Here is a 21965-nt window from a genome sequence, read left to right as displayed (position 1 = left end):
AGTGCTTTCATGCGCCAAAGTCTCCAAATTCGAGGCACAGAAGTACTAGCCCAAGTAACCTATAAAACATTAGTACCACTCGTGTCATGCTTACTATCGTATAAAAGACGATCAGGTCTAAGATTTCAGCTCTCGGCTATTATGGAATTATTCCCGGTTGTTGCCTCGCGCTGCAAATGATATCGGTATGATCTTCGGTCTCAGATATCCAGATAGAAGTAGTCACTAACACGGGCATCGTTGTGTAAAGGAAAATACATCTTGTTGCCAGTCTATAAGCTTTCGCCAGGAATTTTTCAAGGTTTAACTTTTATCCCTTGATTTTTAGATTAGCCTCTATCGTTTAGGACTTTTCCTAGTCATCAACAGCTTTAGCAGACGATGACTGATCTACCTCCTGAAGATCGAGCCCTTCCCACCCCAATCAAGACTCTCATTACACAGTTAACGTACTATATACTCGAATACCTAAATTCGACCATGAAACTGAATCAATGATCCGGATATCTTAGGGAGACACGATTGGATAAGCTTGGGAACCTGCCCACATGGGTTGGTGCGCAGAGCTTTTGATGATCAACTTCATCAGTGGCGAAAATAGGTTCGCTACGCTGATGAGTATCATAAGTTCAGACCTTAGCGAGGGAGTGAGAACAGAAATGTAACGCTGATTAAAAATTATATTCAGCCAGAAAAGACTATCACATGCATTTCACATTTTCATATGTTGATAGAGTACCTTTCGTAACTACCGCAGAAGGCCAGTGACCAGGCCAACCCTTGGCGCTTGGTGTACATCGAAGCACATACTCGATGGCGTCTTTTCTTCCCTGATTAGGTTTACGCAAGGGAAATTGAGCCAATTCCAGGCTCTCGTCGAGTTTCGCCCTGCAAGATGTTGGCCAGCTATCTGAGTAGACTTTACCAGAATGCCACAAATCTCCGAAGCACAGCCGATTCATTTCCCATAACCCAGGGTGCCACCATGGGACTTGCATTTTACCCTGTCTCATTACCCGTGATAACCTCAAGAAACACGATAGAGGGATCGTATATCAACTGCCACCCTCGGAGCCGAAGCCTGCAGCTCCTCCCTCCGATGCCCGCTTTTCATCCTGTCCAGCGATGTACACGTCACCGGAGAAAGAGGAACGCCCTCGCCTAGGCCAATTCTGGCAACCATACGAACATCCAGCAAGGAAGAGTTGTCTCTAATGTTACCAATCTAGGTAACCATTTCACTAGTCAGGGGATGATATCCATGGGAAACAGACTATCGGCTTCTGAAAAGAGCTATAGTCCAAATTGGGTCGTGACACCACCTCAAAATGCCTAGGGTGTCGCAGCAAGAGGTAGCGAGCCAATCGTTGGCGCCGCGGTTACCCTTCTCGGCATTGCGCCGAACCAACCGGACCGGGGTTTGTCGGTCTAACGGCCTTCGGGAGGCGGACCATTGCGGGTCCGCGCCGGTCATCATCAACCGTTGCCTCCACGCCGTTGATATGTGCTTCTCCCCCTTTTTTTTCTTCTTCTTCTGCTTCTTTCTTCTCGCATCATTCCATACGGGACGACCCGCTACTATTGAGTTATCTAAATGCTGACCTTACATGACAGCCAAGCCGCTTCGGGGAAAAGCAAACTACCTGCATTCTCCGCAATCGGGATATCCGGTGCGGGGGTTCTCTTCATTGGACCGAGACCGGCTGCGGCTTAAGTAGTGTGACGGCTCCCAACACTTTCGTTGTCGCACGCTATCTTGGCTATCTCAGTCCCCATCTCCATAGCATTCTTGCGCTGTTGTTACCGGAGGCACGACTTGTATTTGCGCTCCCAAATGCAGCCAACAGCCCGGTCCAAACTCCCCTTTTGAAATAAACTTTGTAGCCAAATATTCTCCCCGGGCAGAAAAAATCGTTTTCCATTCGTCCAAGTGTGTCTCCAGTGCAAGTGATTTGACTATGATCATACCGCTTTGGACAAAGTCCAATACTCATCCGTCTCCAGTCGTTATGCAGGCTCATCCCTGCTACAGCACGTCCCCGGAAACTGGAGAAACATTGCCTTTGCAATAACCGCAACGACCGACGTCAACGTTGGGGCAAACTCTCCACCAACTTCACTCCGACATCCTCACTTCGTAAGAAACGACTTCATATCATTACTTCAACCTATTGCCTCTCATCAGCATCATCAGCGTTGTCGTCCATCCTCATTCCATCAAATTCAGAAACCCTCAGTCGCAAAAATGAAGATTAAATCGTTGGATTTCTACCCCATCAAAGCCCTTCGCCCAATCCCTCTCACCTCGGCAACCCTCACCCCGCAAGGCATTCTACACGACAGAACCTACATGCTCTTCAAGGTCAACCCGGACTCCACCTTGCGCAAGCTTCAGCTGTCCTCATTTCCCCAATGTGCTCTGTTTTCCCAAGAAATTATGTCTTCCTCCGGAGACAAGGGCGTCGAAAATGATCCCAGCAGCGACGACACTATCCTTGTCAAATACCACATCCCCTTACCACCCCTCATCGACCACCATCCGCTTCAGGACACGACCCTCTCGGTGCCTCTGGTCCCCGATGCCAGTAAGCTCGAGAAGGTCACTGTCGACCTCCATGGTAGCCCCACCGAAGCTCTCCGCATGGGCGACCCTTATGACGCCTTCTTCTCCGCCTGCCTCGGATTCCCCACAATCTTGGTCCACATCGGCTCCGGACGCCGCGCCGTCCTTGGCACTCTGGCCCCGGGCTCCTCTGCCACCACACAACAACCCTCCCTCCTCTCCTCCATAACATCCTACCTCCCCTTTACCTCCTCTACCCCAAAGCCGGATCACTGGTTAACATTCACTGACTGCGCACCGTACCTGATAACCTCCTCCTCTTCCCTGTCCTACCCTTCTCTAACCCCCTACTCCCCCGCGTCCCCAGACACTCCAAGCCCAATCATGCCCAAATTCCGTCCCAACATAGTGGTAGAAGACCCTTCCGAAGCCCCCTTTGCAGAAGACTTCTGGGGCGAGCTTTCCCTCCCAAAATCAGGTGCCAAACTTCTCCTGACCGCAAACTGCGGCCGCTGCTCCTCCTTGAACGTCGACTACGCTCTGGGCCGGCAAGCTCCCGGTCCAGAGGGAAAGCTGCTCAACACACTGATGAAGGACCGACGCGTCGACCCGGGACACAAATATGCTCCCATTTTCGGCCGGTACGCGTTCCTTTCCGTGGACGGCCCCGAAGGATCGGCCGAGGGCACTGAGCCCGATCAGGCCCGTGTCAAAGTCTCCGTCGGAGATGAAGTCACCATTACCCGCCGCAACGCCGAGCGTACCGTCTTCGACTGGCCTCTGAACGCAGCACCGCCTAACAAATCGGTGGCTGTCGCTTGAGACGACCTGTCTTTCACATGTGGCCAATATGAATGTATCGTCGATAAATGATAGGTAGATTTCGTGCTTATGGCAGGTAGCATCCTAGATGGAGACACGGCGGACTAGACGAAACAGAAAAGAAAGAAAAAGCATGTGAAAAAAATAAATAGAGAATGACACATCCGCTTGTGCGTGTTTGTTTGTGTAACGTGTCTAGGCCTATCGTGTCGTCTCCTGATTCTCCGGAGAAAGACGAGCCATCATGCCACAATGCGTGTGACAGAGTGAGCCCAAGATACCGTAGGAATCATCGCTACGGTTATCCTGCCCTTCTCAGTGCTGGGCTGGCGCCCAGTTTCGTTTCATGCTCGCATTGTCTTTCATGGCTGGATCTTGTTCTTCCCCGCCTTCTCTCGATCACCTTTCCCATCCCTTTCCAACGCCATCGCGGTTGAATACTCGGCAGTAACGATTAAGGGGCAAGAGCTGGCTGGTGGCTGTCTTCACGTCACGCTACTCTACATACCACGATCAGATAATATCTTCTCACGTGTGCCATACGTGGCTTGTATGATCGTAAGACCGTGGATTTTTCCCCCCTCCCGTTTCCCAACAAAAGAAAAAAAAAAAAGCAAAAATGAGGCTTTCATAGAAAATCGCTTGGACAGGACGCCTTCCACGTCGGCGGCGTGACGAGTCTCCCATGTTCCCTAGAGCCAAACAACGCTTCCACTCAGGCAGCCAGTGCATGTTGGGATCCTCATGCAACGGCCCGTCTGTAATTGCTTCCCCGAGACAACACCAACGCGGACGCCCGTCTCTCTCCGCCAAAAAGTCTAGCACGAGTCTGAAGCAGAACCCAACGGCTTGGACAAAAAATGTCCGATGTAAGCCCCATGTCAGCCCTCACTTTTCGCTTGCTCGCATTCCTTTGCCAGCTGCATAATCGGGGCGAATCTCGCAAATGCCGTGCCGGATCGCCGCGTCATTGTTGAACCACAGCCGCTCCTGCGGGATCTGACAGACAAACGTAATTAGAAAAGTAAAAGAATGCCGAGACAGGGCGCGTTTACATGGCAACTTTTTCATGTAGCTTCTCAACCCAGGAAACAGAAAGGGGAAAAGCAAAACCGGTTCCTTATCTGCTGCTGATCCTACTTGTCGGCCATGCTGTTGTGACACCCAAACCCTGACAGGTGTGCAACGGAACACCAGAAGAAGAGTCTATCAGCCTCATGCAACCCTCGCCTGTCTACTGCAATCGACTTCTCAGTCTGTCGACTTATCGACATTAGTTCCCGTTTTCGCAAAAGGGCCGAGGCTGCTGGTTTAGTCGCACGTGATATTCTTTCCGGACGGGATGGCAGTAGCGCCGAGGTCGCGAATAATGTCATTTGCGCAAATCGAAGCAGTGACGAGCATGTGTAGCAAGAATACTTGCGCTGGAGATTATCTGGTCCTTTGCGCTGTTTCATTTTGTACCGCTATTCCATGTACGCTTTACAATTCTACTAATTCTGGACCAACCAAACGCCATGCCACTCCGTAATCTGCTTCGCAACTGTGGACCTAAGACCCTACCAAGACGTGATCAAAAACATTTTGCCCCTTTTGCTGGTATATTTTGCCCAAGCAAATGGACCAAAGTCGGAAATGACCAAGGATCAATGCCATGCGGGGAACAGGAAGAATGCTGCAAGAATAACACAATGAGGGAGATGGAAAAAGAAAGCTCAAAATTGACAGGTAACCGCCCTTCCGGTACATCAGCCTTGCGTGCTGTTGTGCCCTGATCTAAAGCCCAATTTTTTTTTTCACCTTCTGGCAGCCATGCTCCGTGACCGTTTCCTGTAAGCCCAAAGTCTATTGTTAGAAAAGGAAACCCTTCACGCATCCACCCCACTCTTTACCGAACCTGGCCTTGCTCAACTCCTTGTATGCTCTTCTCGGCAAGGGGGAGAGCACGACTGCGTGTCGTAGCAAAAGAATATACGGTATTATTCTGTGGTCGAGAGAGAGGGAAGGGAGGGGGAAAACATAAAAAAGGAAAGAAAAAGTGAGAGAAAAAGGAAGAAAGGAAAAAGCCCCTCCGTTGCTTGCTGCTGAATGGAGATTAGGCTGGTTGTACATAATGACGCCGGTAATGATGAGAACCAAAAGAAAAGGCTGCAGGCGGACTCTCCCCTCCCTGCCGGCGTGTACCTGTCGGTCCCAGACTCCGTCCGGGAAAGGTGCCGTCGTATCGAAGGGCACATTGCGTGAAAATCTCGCGTTGAGCCAGGCGGTCCAGCAAGACAGAGCTTGAGGGCATCATGACACAGGGGGGTGTGGCATTGACACAACTGTCCTTGTGGGCTGGATGGGCCCCTCTCCCCACTGAAGTCCTGTGTCTGCAGCCAGCTGCAAAGGTGCCTGAGCCAGAGAGTCCCACGTGCGCCATGCAGCGCCGAAATTTGGCACCATTGCGCTAAACCAGGCCAGGGCTGAATATCCAGAATACCCTGCCAGGGGACGGGGCCAAGGGCGCAGGGGTGGCGGAGGCCTTCGGACGTCCAAGTTGATGGGAGCTTCCATAGACGGTCCGGGAAGGGTTGCAAACAGAGAGGTCGAGAAAAGTCAAAAGTCAAAAGAGGAAAGACTTGCATCATCTTGTAGCGGCTTTGTGGCCGCCCTGTCATGAAGGGGTAGGAACCTGAAATGAGCAGCCAGTGTCGTCCGATCCAAGCAATCTTGTAATTGCATGCCATCAACTGGCATCGATCGCCATCCAGGGCGATTCTTGATTGCACGCGAGCTGCTTTGCCCTGGCTGGCAGCACCACATTATCGTCATGAGAAAACGAGCGGTTTTATCAAAGGGGCCTGCTAGGCTGTGTTAGTAACTCGCGCCCGAGAATACTCCATGAGAGATTTTCGTCTACCGTTGCCGTCCTATTTGTTCCTTTGTCTGCTCGGTTTTGACAATGGGAATTGCTAGTGACGGGGGCAACGGAGATTTGAGAAGGAGGAGGAAAGGTCGGGAGTCAGAGGGGCAGGTAGCGGCAATGGTACGGCAATTTCAGTGGAAGATAGCCAGCCACCAGCGCGTCCCTGTTCACTGGGCAGATGGAGCTGGTGATCAGGATCGCGTAGGGCAAGACAGATCTTTGGTGCTTGGTAGTGATGAAAGGGAGTGTGCGTCATCAAAAAGGAGCCAAAATTTGGTCCATCTGAGACGCCGACGACTTGCTGAGTGAGGTGTCTCTCGAACATACCTAGAGTGCGCATAACCCCCACGTCGCCATGGTGCATCTCGCCCCCTCATGGTGAGCACCGTTCTGCTTTGGTGGAGTTTGGGGCTCGGTTCAGTAGTGGCGCCGGCAGTCGATGCACTGGCGAAGTGGTGTCTTCAAGCGCTTTGCGTACAGGCTCGACAGGTGTGGATTTTGCAGTAGCTGCACTCGAAGATCCACCAGTGCGGACCTGAGTGGCACAGGTTGCAAGTCCACTGAATCAAGGTGCTATCGGACTTGATCATCTTGAAAGAATGTGCGCACGAGCTAGCGACGGCCATGATGAATGGATTTCCTGAGGGTGAAGCAGGACAGATTAAGGAAGGTACTTGAGATTGCGGGTGTGTGGTGGGGCCCCTCGATGTTCGATGCTCGATGTGCCGGTGCCCTGTGCGGCTGGTGCTGGTGCTTGCGCGGCAGTAGGTTGTGTGTGTGGGAAAATGGGTTGGTGATGGGTGAGGTTGGCGTTACTGTCGAGCTGGTGTTCCCTCCGGATATTGCAGGTGCAGTTTCGAGCCCTTAGGCTACAAGAGCTCCAAATTCTTTGGTTGACAAGAATAGAGAGGGGAGGATGTGCGGTTCTCAGAGGTGTTGTGTTCTAGAAACGGAGTCAGCCCTGGTTCGAGAACCACTAATACAGTTCGTATTGTTATTATAGGTGCCTCCGGCGATATAAGCCTTTTGGACCTAGCAAGCCCAACTTACCGAGGTCGATGGTTCTAGAGACAAAGTGGTTGTCTGAAGAAGAGTGGCGAGTTAATTCCTCGGCTACAGTGAATTGTTGCAAAGATGATAAGGAGGGGAGGAGTATTAGGAAGAAGGAGGAGGAGGAGAAGGAGGAGAGGGGGGAGGGACGGCCCAAATCAGAGGTGGAAGCTGCAGTCCTTTGTATGTGACGAGGGCAAGGTGCATCGTGTGAAAAAGGCGACATGGGATCAAAATCAGACAAGCAGGAAGGTGCAAGTTGAGGTACCTGCCCACCTCGCCTTTCGAGGTAGGGTATCAGGAATGAAGGAAAGAGCTAATTTGTGCGTGGCCTAGAGGTAGACAGGTACGTGTGCAAGGAAGGAAGGGGCAAGGGAAGGTAAGATAGGCACGGGAAGGAAGGAGTTATGTTGGGCCTGGGCAAAAACCTACCTCAAATCAAATGTCTCCCAGTGTACTGAGGTCCAACTTCGAGGTCAACACCCCCCCAAAGACACATGTGAGTGTAATAGCGTATGCTGTTGCAGCAAAGCGAGATGTTTTCTTCTTCCCAGTAACCAATGCAAGGATAGACAAGTGCAGGAAGCTCTTGCGGATGCGGTGTGACAGGTAAGCCAACCAAGCTGTAAGAAATTGGTCGAGAGTCGTTCAGTGAGGTGAGCTGAGGCAAGGTGAGGTATGAATGACGATAAAAGATAGAAGAAGATGCACTGCAACACAGATGAAGGGCTGCCCCAGTGGCTGGTCCTGAAGCACCCTTTTATGGTCGACGAGAACAGACGTCCCTTAGTCCGTCTGATTGTACCGACAATCGAATCGCTGAAACTCTGAACGCTAGAATTGTCAGAATCCTGCTGCTCGTCCCAACCCGCTGAGAGCCACGGCAGAAATGTCGGGTTGCAAGGTTGTCGATTGCCAGTCTCTCCGTTTAGGGCTGTCAATCGTGTGTTGTTGTCCGTGACTTGTGACGGGACGAGGATCTGAGAGACCAAGGATTGCTCGGCTGAGCCGTATCTCTGTTCCGCAACAGAGCCCGACGGCACCGTACAAGACGAACGCTCCAGATTAGTCCAGGATCCTGCCGTCGACAGTTGCCAGGTAGTTCAAAGGACCCGTGAGGCAATCGGCAGTGGGTGGTACAAAGCCTCCCAGGTCCTGGAGGTACTGAACGCTAATCGAAAATGGGGTGAGGAACGTTTGGATCGTAGCTTGCACTGAGACCGGGACTCACATCGCATCTCCAACAGGGCGGCGCCATGCCGATATGTATGTACCTACTAGCCGACCCAACGAACCCGTCCTCTCGGCCCTTCCACTTCACGTCTTCCACTCGCCTCAAGAACTTGTGGCCCGTCATGGATGCCATGGCAAATGGCTACCATGTATGCCGTGACGGCCTGACCTATCTTTCTTCAGACACACACCATACACACGTCCCTAGCACGGTTCAAGGTACCCGTACCATGCCCATCCCATCCCATCCCATCCCATCCCAAACTGTTCTATTCCAATCCCCATCTTGCGGCATCCCGGGAGTGGGAGCCATCGAACAGGAGGTGCCCACTTCTGGCCACATGTCTTGGACGGCCCAGGGTGAACTCCGCTGTCTTACTCGCCCAGCACCCTGGGTAAGGTCTTGAACCGTAATGACGAAGATTGATCATGATGCCTGCTAGTGCAGAGGCGGCCGAATGCCGACGCCCCTCTCTTCCCATGCCATGCCATGCCGTGTCACGGCCCACGTACGGCGCGCCGGCAAGGAACTTGACAGGAAAACCGCCTGATAGCAGCGATAGGGCAGACCCATCCGCCTCTCCTGCATACGTGCTCGTGCTGGTTGAGGGTCTGTACTATGTATCATGCTACATTGGCCTCTCATGTTATAAGTAACCTCGCGAGTACATGCTCTCCTCCCCTGCGTCTCCTCTGTCAATCCCTGGCAAGGCTCTGGCTCCAGTTTGACATCAGCATAGAATGTGGAGTGATCGCAATATTCGCGGCAACTGCACCACCTTCGTCCCGTGTAATTACTTGGTCTCTCGCCCAACTCAGCATTACTCTGACTTCCCACTGTGTTGTTCTTCGGTTCTTTCCAAGGCCCAGGCCATCGGGCGCTTCTCTCCAAGCGGTAATTGATCTGGCGTGCCCCCCTCCCACTTTTGTCGTTCGATATCGATCTGCATCTAAGCCGCAAGTCCGACGAATCTTTGCAGCCTGTCATGGCTCGGCTACTGCAATGCCTTTCTTTGGGACCTGGGATTGAGGCCTGATTGCGTGCCCTTCAAGCTGTGACATGCGTTGTGCTGGGGTGCTGTGTCTCTGCTGCCCCGGAAGCTAGCCCGGCGGGCTATAATTGTCCATTCTTGGAGGGGTGGCCCATGGTTGGATTGTTTCTGTTTGACTTTCAAAGGGGAGCCGATCCGGCCGCAAGGTTGTGTGGCGCGGGCCACAGTTCTGACATGTAACAAGATGGTACAAAATGTACGTCTTTAGGCCATGGGGCTAGTCAAGGCTTTTAAAGCTCATCATTAACGATGTTGTTAAATTTTTATTTATTCTACCCTCCGAGAACATCTTGAACTTTTTGTTTTCATTTTTTGGAAGTTACCCAGGCTCTCCTTCAGACTATTCGAATAATTTCCCATGGTCGCGAGACCATGTAGGTCGGTCGACCTGGGGCTCTGGGGTCGCGAGTGGATCAGGAACAGCACGACCGGGCCTTCGGATGCACCGTCCCAGTGGCGGTAGGTACCAAGTCGTCTGCAGCACCTATCAGACCGCCTTGTCCAACGTGCGCAGAGAGCTCAGGGTTCAGAGAGCCCAGTTCTCACTGAGCCCATCCACTCGGAACTCTCGAAGGAACCTGGTTTTTCGCCTGCACAGGTGTCAGTGTAACGGTGTAACTTTCGACAGCGACTTTGTGATGTTTGATGCGGCTTATGATGCAACGTAAACAGCTAGTTGGCTAGGTAGGTGGGCAGAATATCTACAACATCGCAACCTTGGCATTGCGAGGGGACCTGGAAGACTTGATCACAGATTTCGGGCTGCTTTTGCGCCACGAGTTTCGCCATGCGATTAGAAAGCTCAATGTAAGGTGGAAGACAGGCAAGCTACGTGCAGGGAGCATCCCAGAATAGGACAGAGATGAGCGGGCGTCTAACGAGACAGCTTCAGGTGCCGGGCGACACGGTAGCTCTCAATTTTTGGCAAAACACGGTTTGAACATGCGTGTCTGTCCTGTCAAAGATGCCAGTTTGCTGTGTCTCCCACGTAATAGTGTCTTCTCTTCCAGAAAACACATGCCGGTGGCAAGCGAGAATCTTGCTTCAAGAGGTGGTACTTAATATCCTCAAGTTAAGGACATGAAAAGAGGTCGCGAGCACGGCCGTTGAGTCTTGACCGCATCGAGGTAAAGCTGCAGGCTCTTTGCAGGGGATACTGTGCCGTGTCCATTGCGTGGCAGATCCTCTTTTTTTCCTCTTTGGTTTTTTTCTTTTCTTTTCTTTCCTTGACCTCCCACCTCCGCTTGTTCGACCCAGGCCAGATTGCATGCAACATGCAGTATCCGTAGGTACTCTTGGCGGGGAAAGATACTGTGGTCTTTAATTAGGAGCTTCTAGGAGACAATTCGTTGTTCTCGACATGGGAACGCGAGGATGTTGTTTGAGGCGATGGTTCGATGGTACCATTGCGGTGGTTGCAGAGCTGTAACCCTGGTACAGTCGATGACCGGTAGACCGTTCATGAAGGCCACGGTCAAATGAGCCCGAATTCAAAAGTGCAGTAAAGCATGGGGAATGATGTCGTTGCTTTAGAGGACAGGGATTGCCTTGCCCTTCCGGTCGGCCGCGGGAGGACTGTGACAGTTGAAAAGATGATGCAACTGAGAGACAGACCGTACGAACAAAGCCTTCGGTACGGGAGCTGGTCAAACTCAAGTCGCTCTAGATAGATGTGTGTTGGGTGGCAAATAAGCTGGTCAATCAACAGTTGATCATGATGTCTTGTCAAATCTTTTGGATGTGGTCTTTTGCCGTTCCGATCTGAATTTCATGCTCTAGCTGTGCCCTTGCAGAAGGGTCCGGCGACAGGAGTAGGATGACGGGAAAGCGAGTCACAGTACAGTGATCAGTTCTTATTGGAACAGCTGTCATGGTAGCAAACCCCATCCGGCACTGACGCAGACAAATGGGTTGTCGTTCCGAGCTGGGGAGCCAGGGCCAGGGCGGCCGTTGGATGCCTGGCTTAGGCCTGTCCTGTCCCCTGGTCAAAGTCAGTTCATCGCGTCCCACTTGGAGCTTCTGGAAATGGGGACAGAAGTATCCGTAACAGCCCTAGCTCTTGTTCAAAATTAAGAGTAAAAAGAAAACAGAAACCAAAACCCGATTGCCCAGAAGATGTCTGCCTTTGGAGAGCGATTATGAAGATTTGGCGTCTGGGAGAGACAGACACAGGCTCAATTCTTGTTGTCTCCTTTTCGCCCCCAGGAGACAAGGAGCGAGTGTCTCAGTTGAACTAGCTTACCTCGGATGTCGAATTCAGAGGGAAAATGGCTTGACTTCCGCTCAGATCCAGCAGGGAATTTCAAGGACGGAGAGGGCCCTCGGTAAAACCAATAGCGAGGTCAAAGAAAGCCATGCGGGTTGAATTGATGTGGATGGCAGAGCCAGGGTTGCTGCAGGTAGTCAGAAACGGCTATGGTTAGCTCTGCTTACCTTAGAGTGAGGTAAAGCCCCAGACCCACCTGTTTTCCTGCGTGGCGCCTACTTGAACGTCAGAGCTTCTGGTGACAGGAACTCACTGGAGTCGATCTGCTGACCTTATGAGGGTGATGGTGGGGACATGGGCCTGGACCTGCAAATTGCCCTGAGCGGGAGATGGGAGTTGTATGGTTGGTTGCTGGTTCTGAGACTGAGTGCTTAATTTCCATGGTTATTGAGCAAACTTGGGCAACAAAATGTAGGGGCGGAAAGTGCCCGCTTATTCGTATCTACATACATTGCGCACATACATACATAGATACTTCGTGAGGTGTATCAGTACACACGCGGTTGTGCCGTCCTCGTGTAGAAAGCGCATGGGGCCGAATGGATAGAGCTGCAGGGCGATTCAAGATGAATGTGGGCCAAACCTACCTGCCGAATCTGCCAATAATTTTAGCGTCAACTACCTGACGACAACTCCATCCCTAGGTTCCGTAACAAAATTGGCAACCACAAAGCATAAAGCAACAGCAACAGCAGCAGCAGCAGCAGCAGCAGCCGTACCATGCGCGTGGCAGGTGCCACCCGCGTTACCCAACCGCCCTAATCCCGCTCTTTCCGCGGTGTCAACTAATTGGGCAGGGGCATTATCCCCTTCCTTACGACTGCCTTCCTCGACGTCTTGATTTGGGCTATCTTGCATAGAGGTTTACGGATGCGGCTTTCTCGCCTTCCTCGGTTCTTGGATTGTTCTCGCTTATAATCACATGACCAACGTGCCACGCTCCCAAGCACACCTTGCCACAAATCCCAGGCTTACAACGCGCCGAACTTGTAGCTGCATTTGGACTTGCAATTGCAGCTGGTTTGTTCAGCCGGAGCCAATCGAGTCTGCCGTCTCTTCTCGTTATAGGCTTTCATGCGTCTTGCAACATTCTCTTTTTCGCATTGGCCTTGCTGATACATGTCGAGGCAGCAACCTCAACTGTCTCCGTGAAAGTCGGTATCTCATACTCTCCAACAACGGCATTGTCTGCTTGGACAAAGTCCCTTAAACAGTTATGACGGTGGGCGTCATTTCACAGAGCGGCAGTCTGACTTGTACCACAACACCATCAAGTCTCTAACGTCAGCACCCAATTTTTTTTTCTAGCGACCATTGACCTTTAATCGTCTGAAAGAGACCAAGTAATCTACGTCTGCGTCTGATCTCTGCCCCATGCCCGGTACCGTCATGTACGGGTATCCAGTCACTCTCCAAATCTCACTTGCTTTGGTTCCCAAACCTTGAAAGGTGTACCCGTCTCTCAAGTTGGGCTGCTGTTCCAGGTCTCCAGAGACCCAGAACTAGCTAGCTAGTCCTCGCTTCTGCTGGCTACACGCAAACACCACCCATGTCACCCGCATAGTTGAATTCGTTTTGCATATGTCAAAGTTGCGTCTCCTGATACTCGGGGTTGGCTCCGTGGGCCCAACCTTCCTGCTTCAGGAATGCCACCAGTGGGAGACTTGGTCACAAATCACGACCATCTAGTCAACAACGAAATTACACTTCCTTCGCATTTCCAACAACACACATCTCCATAAAAGAACCCTGGTTACGCGTCTCTGAGCCTTGTCCGGTTTGGTCTGTGTGCACACGGGTGGTTAATTACGGCTCTAGGGTGCGCTGTGATGCGGTGTTTCCTATCTTCTTCCCGCCCTCCCTCTTTTCCCGACCACAACGAACATGGGGACCCCACCATGGTTCGATGGCGTCCCGGCAAGAGCCACACTCGGTGAAGTGATGGCGATTAGCTTCACACCATCTTGACCAAGCGAGAGCATTGCCGGTCAAATGCCAGAAGGCCTCGGTGCGTTACAAATCGGCTGGCCAACCAGCTCCTCTCAAATCTGAGGATGATATGACTTGCTGGCCGGGGTATAGACGCAGCTTCACCTTTTGATACTGACCCCAAATCTGCACGTCGCTACAAGGAGCATTCATCCGTCGCAGTCGAGCAACATCAAATTAAATGTATGGCAATCGCTGGAGAGAAATCTTCTCTCGTGCCCTCTCATCTGTAATACATCTACCAGCTGTTGCTCCAATGCGCACTACTTGGACGGCTTGTCTAGGCGCCATGTGACATTCTCATAGTTTTCAACTTACACGCCTGAATACATCACTCCAGGTTCCTAACCAATTGGGTTGTCAGTCGTCTCGCCCTGGCGGTGAGCACTCCTGTTCCATGCCAACCCTCCATGAGCTGCTCAAGGGGCTTTCTCGTTTCCTGCTCTGCTTGCCTCTAGCGAAGGAAACCACTTGTCATCAACTCTGCTAGTTGATAACCTCCACTGCAAACCGTCCTGATCAACGACCATTACTCTCCGGAAAATACCGCGTTGTATGCCACAGAGAGTCTCGAACTACAACACAGACATAGGCTACCGCGTGGTCTGACTGCGATATCCAAGTTCGCTTTTAGGCGCAATTCAAATCGAAGCAACAAGTTTATGCTCCGTTGACACCAGCTGTTTACCCCCATTTCCACAAAACACTCAAGACTAACTTCATCTGGGCTTGACCAATCACCACGGCCCTTTGCCGTTTATTTTTAATGAAATGCGTTCAACGCGACCATATCCATGGACTTTGGCAAATGGTCTAGCTACCTCGCCTACATTCGTTCACCTTCCATCGTTACATCATATATGACAAAACCCAAACCATCTATGGCAATAATGTGACCATCACCTGCATCATGTCTCGCTATTCTTGCGTAGACACCGGTCATTCTTTGTCGGCATGATGGCCGGAACTCTCCGAAATCATCTTTCACCTCCCGCTCTGCGTGTTCTAGCCGGCTTTGTAGGTCTTCGTTCCTGTCAGGCTCAAGACCACCACTACATCCTTAGCATTGCCCCTGGCGACCAACTTGACCTTGCCCATTACGATGCAGCCGATGCAGTGCCTCATTTGTTAGCCATGCTTTAAGCATGGCAAAGTCGATGACCTTAGCAGAGGTTTTGGTATCAACCTTAAGATGAGCACTGCGTCAACCGAGCCTTCGCTCTAACTAATGCAAGAGACTTCATGCTGGGTAGGTGACCTTGCTGGTGATCCTCGTCGAATATGGAGCCGCTATCAAGCCACACGGCTTCTGGCAAAGCCTGCCTCTTCCACCATAGCACACGAGGGCATCCCCGGGTTATAGGCTTCGAGAAGCTGCGAACACGCAAAGCAGGAAGGACTCTAAAGGCAAAGCCCTTGACATCCATGAACACGGTTCCTAAGCCTGCCCCTGCAAGGACACTATTCCGTAGTTGGGGAAGCGGCACACTCAACCCCCACCATCGGATTTCACACCCAATACCCTCAGAATAACGGCCGCCTGGTTGGGACAAGCCCAGGGGTCGGGAAGGCAACAAAGCGCACCTGAGAACTCGCTCCCTGAATGAGACGAGGGAAAGAATATCCTGTGTTTATACGGATACACACCATGACAGCACTCGCCGATCCACCCAGGTACCCCAGCAATTTCGTCTTTGCGGGTACCAGCTGTCCGTTTGTGGTTTTTTTTCGGGACGAGGCCCCCCTGTCAAGCTCTCACATCTCGCCATTGCCTGATCCGACACGGTTTTTTTCGGCATGACGAAGATCCACAGACGGTGAGGAAAGGAAAAACAGAAAGAAAAAAAAAGGACGGCCTAGAGCCTTGGGGGGGGGGCCTCCCTGGTAACTGCCGTGAATCTTCCTCCTCCTCCAAAGCCAAGGAATCCGCCACCCGCCTCCAGGATAGTAATTCTTCACACGGCTTGAACAAGGTGTGCGTGCCTTGCTCTCACACCCGCCCCGCGAAGCAGCAGCGCCGGCCTATATCCGCCCTCTCATCATGAAACCCTGCCGCCGCTTGCCCAGTTGGAAACAGGTCGGATACAGGCGACGCCCATAGTTGGCCGCCGCCGCCATCCAAACGCGCACTCTGTTCCCAAGAGGCAGCTCTTCCTCCCCTCGGAATTTTGCAAGACCCAAACAAGGATGCGGTTAGCACGGTGATTTACGAAGCTCCTACCCCATTTCAACCAAATTGCCAGGATTGGGCGCGTAATTGCGGTGTGCGAGGTCACTTACCTTACAGCAAGGAGCGATCAGTGATACCATGGGTTGCTCTTTTCCGGTTGGCCAACTTATGACGGCTCGGCGCGTCACATTCTGAGCACGATCAAATGAGAAACTGAGGCATTGCACCTCGAAATCGACTTGTTGTCTTCCCAAGTTCAATCAATAGCCAAGGAACTTTGACGGATGCACTGGTAGTATATCGGATTTGGTTGGTGCTACGAATATTTCTTCCGTGTCTACTCTATTGTTCTCATGCGTGTTGCTTTCTAATGTACTTCAAAGCCTTGACCCGGGGGGAGGTGCTTTCCCCGATTATTCCGTCTCTTGCGTAGTTGCGTCAGCTGTCACCTCAGCAGGCGGAGCATCATCAACCTTAGTTCTGGGGCTCACAGGCTCCTCCTGTTTCTTGGTAGGTGATGTAAGTAGGTCCCCAACCGAAACTAGCTCCTCGGACGACATGGCAGCCGGTTGGTTCGCGGCATCCCCCGCCTTGGGCTTTGGATGCAGAGGCTTCATTTCTAGCCCCTCATTGTCACTTTCGCGTTTCTCGTGATCTTCAAAGGAGAACAGATCTGATAGGTTGATAGCGAGGAACGTCTTTGGCAGTTTTACTCTGCATGGCTCGTTAGTAAAACAGGAGATAATCCAAAAAAACCCGGTCAGGCGGGTAACAGCCCGCCTCTACTTACTGGTTGAATTTGGCCCTCAGCGTACGGATCACCTGCATCCAGTCTGCGTGAGGGGTCAAACTACGACGCGGCGCGCAACTGATGCTGTGCTTGCTGTCCAATTGCACATCAAGGGGGTCGTAGACGTGGCAGCCGGGACTGATGGTAATTCTAATGCTGTATGCAAATGTCTGCTCCTCTCCCCCACCGGGCGAGTCAGTGGGCGTCTTAATCTCTGACTCGTACAACTCGAAGCAGATCTGCGAGAGATAATCAAGCTCTGGAATAGTGCTGCGCTTAATCTTCGTCTCGATGCCTCCTTCCAAGATGCAATTGAGGAGGGTATAAATATGGGACTCTTTCGTGAAGTAGAAGAAGGACTTTGCGTCGTTGGATGCCTGCATCTCCTCAAGATCCTGGACAATCTCCTTCAGTAGCGGTAGGGATGTCAAGAGGCCAATCTCAAGCTTTTCGCTGTCAGAAATACCGTACTCTTGAGGACAGATGAAATCGAACAGCACTTTGGCGAGCTGGTAAAGCTCACGTAGTGGCTCGAATCGGGCGTCGGTCTTGGCTTTGGTCTGAGTGTTGCCCTTGTAGAGATGGAAGTACTGCTCCGGCGCAGCAGGCTCTCCATTGTGTCGCAAGCCATTCAGGAACGACCGGCGACGGAAGATGCGCCTGACAGATGCAGAACTCTTGCTGGCCTCGCTCTTCTCTGGCTTGTCACTGGATCCCGATACGTCCCGCCTCTCCTCTTTCGACTCCTGAGACAGCTTCCCCTCATCCGTTGTTTTTTCCGCAGATTTGCCATCCTTGCCAGACTCTTTGCTTTCCCTGTCTCTGGCGCCATACTCCTCTTCCAGCATGACTTTAGGCGGTGTAAAGACCCATTCCAAGAACTGGCGGTTATGCAGAGCATCGAATTTCATCGTGTCGTAGAGCTCGGAGATCTTGCTGGGGTCAACCTTTTCTCCGTCGCAGAATTCTGCGAACAACTTTTCCCAACGTTCTCTGAATAGCTCCGCATCTTCACCACAACACCATCGAGTTTGTATGGTATTCACCGCGTTCGCCTGGGAAAGCGACGACGATGCGGAGCTTGTAGGTACCGACACCTCCCCGTTGTGGGACTTCTCCGAACCGGGGTTCACAATGTGGTTGTTCAAGGATGCAACGGCACTGCCGTTATGTAGCTTTGCGTAGTTGTGGTGCATCACACGACGATGAAAGTTCATCAGTTGAACGACGCGGGTCTGCACTTCTGACGGTTCTGGCATCTTCTCCGGCCAAGCAAATTGAGGGGGTCTTTCATTGCCTTTGCGCAGAAGGCCCTTCAACTTCTTCTTGACCTTGTCCATTTCGTCCTTGGCGGCGTTCGAGTCATCGAGAAGGTCTTTGCGAATGGTAATGAAGTCCTCCGGAAGATCTTTCCTGTCCAAAAATGAAGATGCCCAGATTTGGGCGCTAGTGGTAACCCGACGTTCGGAACTGCTAAACACGTGGACTTCGTCGAGAACGTCTCGGTTGAGAAGGTTGAAGTCGTTTCGCATGTTTTCGCCCAGTTCCTGGGCTTGGTAACGTGCTGAGTGAGTCGGCTCGCCACCCCATTTCACAATGAGCTGAAGTTTGTCAAGCACAAGACTCTCCTCTGCTGCAGTGATTCGGGACATGGTGACACCAGAGAGGGAGTCATGCCTCTTGGGTGGTTTTCGTGACGGGGAGGAGTTGTCCGTCTTTGTGGCACCATCCTCCGATTTCTCCGCAAAATCAGTCTCGACACCTTCCTTTAGGACCTGCGACAGCTCGTCGCCTGACGAAACAGCTACGTCTTCAGTTTTCTTTTTCCGGAACATGGGCTTGATCTGCACCTTGGTGCCTGCCCATCCGCCTTTCTTAACGAGGACGTTGCGGAGAGACTTGAGTTTCTGACGGTCCTCAACACCAGCCCTCAGCGCGACATCAACAGCCTGCAAAACACTAGCCAAGGCCGCTTCACCAATGAGCAGTACTTCCTCTTGGTGTCCCTTGAGCAGTTCAATAAAGGGCGCTGTGTGGAAAGTGAACTTGTACTTCTGCTTGGGGGTACGATCCGCATGGCGGATGACAGACACTATACCCTTCAGTTTCCATGAATGCTTCGGTGGAGGCGGCGCGGGTGCCTCTTCTTGCGGCGCTGTAACTTCACCTTGGAGTGATGGTGTTGCAGATGGCGTTGCTGACGCCGTTGTAGATGGAACACTCGCAACGGCCGGGTCCATGATCGGAGGTGGTGGTGGCAGTGTCGGACTGGTGCATGAACTAGTGACTGTTGATGCCAGCCCGCTCTCGGACTTCTGCGAAGGCACGTTCATGGGTGCGGTCTTGGGCTCTGGTTGTTGTTTGTCAGAAGCAGTCGACATGTTGGTCAAGGACTTGTTCTGAGATGGAGGCGCAGTAGTAGACTGAGAGTCTTTTTCCTTGCCTCGTAACGCCAATGGGTCCGTAATGTCAGAAGGCGCAGGAGATGGGGCAGGGGAGGTGACTCCGCCCCTTCTCAGTCTCTCTTTCACGAAAACTTCCTTGAGAATGTTGGCACAATGGTCGTAGTAGTCATCATTATCCTTGACGAAACTCCAGCCATTGACGTCAATCACGTAGCTTTTGCCACCAGCCCGCAAAAAGTCGAACCCGCAGACTCTCTGGCCGAAAGAAGTTGAGATCTTGCTCGCGATTTCCTTTTCCTCTGCGTTGAGACCCGTCACATATCTCAATTCCTTGCCATGCGTATTACGCCTGACAACACCATCGACCACTGGGGACTTTCTGGTCTCAGCGTGGCAGTAATTGGGCCCAACAGTGTACGCCTTGACATCTTCGGCGTTGTCGACCCGCATGAACTTTTCGTAGATGTAACTATTTTCGGGTTCGAGAATCGCACGGGGAGTGTTCAATTCGGGGTCATATTCGGAACTCTTGTTGCCAATCTTGCGGAAAAGTCTCCGGGCACCACCGCCTGTTGCCTTGGGAAAGTAGATGATAATGTTGTGGTCCTCGCCGCTGACTGGCTTCTCGACAAACGGCTTCTTGAGCAAAGCGCCATCTACGCTGAGAATGTCGCCGTCATCTAGCAATTCAACCTTTCGCGGTAGGCGGTTGTAACCCAACTCCTCTGGATCCATGGTAATGCCTGTTACGTCCTTAATGTGCTTGGCCGTGTCCGGGGTCAAAATCTTTGGGCCGCCATCGCGGTTAACCTCGATACGTTTGGGTGTCGGGACCCCTATACGGTCCAGAATGTTCAGGCAGAGACGGCGATCCCAAAGAATCTTTTGCATCGGGACATCGTTGACGCAAAACGGCTTCCGCGTCTTAACATAGGCGATGGCCTTGTCCAATGGAAAGCCATCGGAGTAAAAGGAGATCAGATAGTCACTGGTGATATTAGCAAAGGATTCCACAGAGGACGGTGCGAGGGCGATGGCAGCAAGCCAATCGCTCTTAACCAGACAGTTGCGACAGATTAATCAACCCAGGTGTGCTGTTGTCTGGATTGGAGCTATGCTCTTTTGGCTCACCGAGCCTGGTGAGGTAGAAGCAAAATGATGTAGACTTACCAAATCGGCCAGTTTTCAACCTCTGCAGAAGGGAAAAGAAAAAAACGTCAGCAAATTTTCTCAAATCATTTCCAGTTTCCCGTCAAAATGAAAGAGTTCTCCCCCTCCCTTCCTTTTTGCAACTTGCTCGCTGCACCTTTCATCACCCGTGTTCCCCGCTCTCCTCTCCTCTATATCTAATATTTTTTGGGGCGTTTGTCTCTTACCTTCGTCTAGGATGACCTTGTCACCGAATACAACCACGTCGAACTCACGGTTGGCGATGAGGCGATTCAGAATATTTCTGCTAGGTTTGCTACGAGCCTTGACGTCCAACGCGCACACTCCAATGACACCCCAAGGCGCTGGCTTGACTGCAGGTGCATTAGAGTTTGTCGGAACCCGTTGACGTGGCGCGCTTGTTTCTCTTGACTGACCCTCTTCTTTTTCTTTTCCACTGTGGTATGGACCCCGATCGCTGCTAGGGCTGTGGCTGCTGGCACCGGTGCTCCCGCTGAATCTGCGCTTGTTCCGGCTGCGGGATCTAGTTGGCTGGGAACGGTGGTTATCGCGATGAGGACGCTTGATCAAATCGTGGTGGGTGTGATTATGGTTGTCGCGCGGCGTAAGGTGATGAGCGCCAGATGCGGCGGCATTGCCATTCTGTGCGTTGGACGAGGTGGTGACGGTCACGTTGGAAACCTCGGCGCCTGGGTGGGAGGCATTCGCGATAGGCTTGCCGGACGACATGATTCCAGAAACCGAACGAGGAGGACCGCTGTCGGAACCGTTGGTGGAAGCTGCTGAAGAATGAACAGCAGCGGGTGCAGAAGTCGGGATGACGCCGCGGGCTGAGGCCAGTGAATATACGGACAAGGCGCTGGAGATTGAGGCGCGCTTGAGTTCCGACTCGGAGGAAAAAGAATTGCGGGTTGTGAGGGCGGGCTCGGGGAGGGGGCGATATGGGGCGGTGGGATCTTGCTGGTGGCCAGGTCCAGCCATGCGACGTGGGGTATCAGTTTCGTCGGCGTCGGCCAACTGTAGGCCAGAGTCGCTCCACGCCTCTAAGGAATTGTTTGATTCTCGACGACTGCGGCAGAAAGAGCTTCGAGGACTCTTCAAGGGGACGGAAGACGGCGGGGGCATGGACAAACTGGCAGCGGCAGAGTGGGCGTCGCTTGTTCCAGGCTCGGCCTGTCGGCTCTTCCTGCTGGCGGTAGACGAAAGGTTGAGCGAATGGGAGACAGAGCGGCCAGGTCTCGTCCGCGGAAGGATCTCAGTCGGTGCGGAAGTGTTGTTTGTCGATGTATGGGAAGGCGAGGCAGGAGGATGATTATTGAAGGGTGAGGTAGGCGCAGTAGCAAAAGCAGGAGAGGCAGGCGAGGCAGGAGCAGCAAACGAGCGAGCGCTATCTACAGAGCGCCGAGTGTTAAAATTTGGACGGTCCATCTTTCCAGATGCGACATTAAGACAGGACGGGGGACTTGTTGCTGACTCGAGGTTTCTCGATTGCTGGGCGCTAGAACCTTGCGAAATTTGCGTGTGCTTTGATGCTTTGTTCCGTATGG

The 21965-nt window shown here is 52.2% G+C and overlaps 3 protein-coding genes across 3 annotated transcripts; 1 reads left to right on the top strand and 2 right to left on the bottom strand.

Annotated features, from left to right (window-relative positions):
* Nucleotides 1-2245: 2245 nt before the first annotated feature.
* Nucleotides 2246-3385, top strand: CTRU02_202359 (MOSC domain-containing protein; the record flags this gene model as incomplete). The annotated part of the gene is made up of 1 exon (XM_036719766.1): nucleotides 2246-3385. One exon carries the CDS (start codon nucleotides 2246-2248, stop codon nucleotides 3383-3385), a length of 1140 nt encoding a protein of 379 aa, XP_036588468.1.
* Nucleotides 3386-5983: 2598 nt separating this feature from the next.
* CTRU02_202358 (uncharacterized protein) lies at nucleotides 5984-6657 on the bottom strand (the record flags this gene model as incomplete). Its single annotated transcript, XM_070204026.1, has 2 exons — nucleotides 5984-6231; nucleotides 6621-6657. 2 exons carry the CDS (start codon nucleotides 6655-6657, stop codon nucleotides 5984-5986), a joined length of 285 nt encoding a protein of 94 aa, XP_070062608.1.
* Nucleotides 6658-16466: 9809 nt separating this feature from the next.
* CTRU02_202357 (inositol pyrophosphate synthase) lies at nucleotides 16467-21846 on the bottom strand (the record flags this gene model as incomplete). The annotated part of the gene is made up of 4 exons (XM_036719764.1): nucleotides 16467-16767; nucleotides 16844-20236; nucleotides 20419-20440; nucleotides 20625-21846. The coding sequence occupies 4 exons, from the start codon at nucleotides 21844-21846 to the stop codon at nucleotides 16467-16469; spliced, it is 4938 nt and encodes a 1645-aa protein (XP_036588466.1).
* Between the last annotated feature and the right edge of the window lie 119 nt (nucleotides 21847-21965).

This window comes from Colletotrichum truncatum (assembly GCF_014235925.2).
Source record: "Colletotrichum truncatum strain CMES1059 chromosome Unknown Contig_0001, whole genome shotgun sequence".
Lineage (NCBI taxonomy): Eukaryota > Fungi > Ascomycota > Sordariomycetes > Glomerellales > Glomerellaceae > Colletotrichum > Colletotrichum truncatum.
Note: the sequence above shows the minus strand (reverse complement) of the source record. Positions and strands in the feature narration are given on the sequence as shown.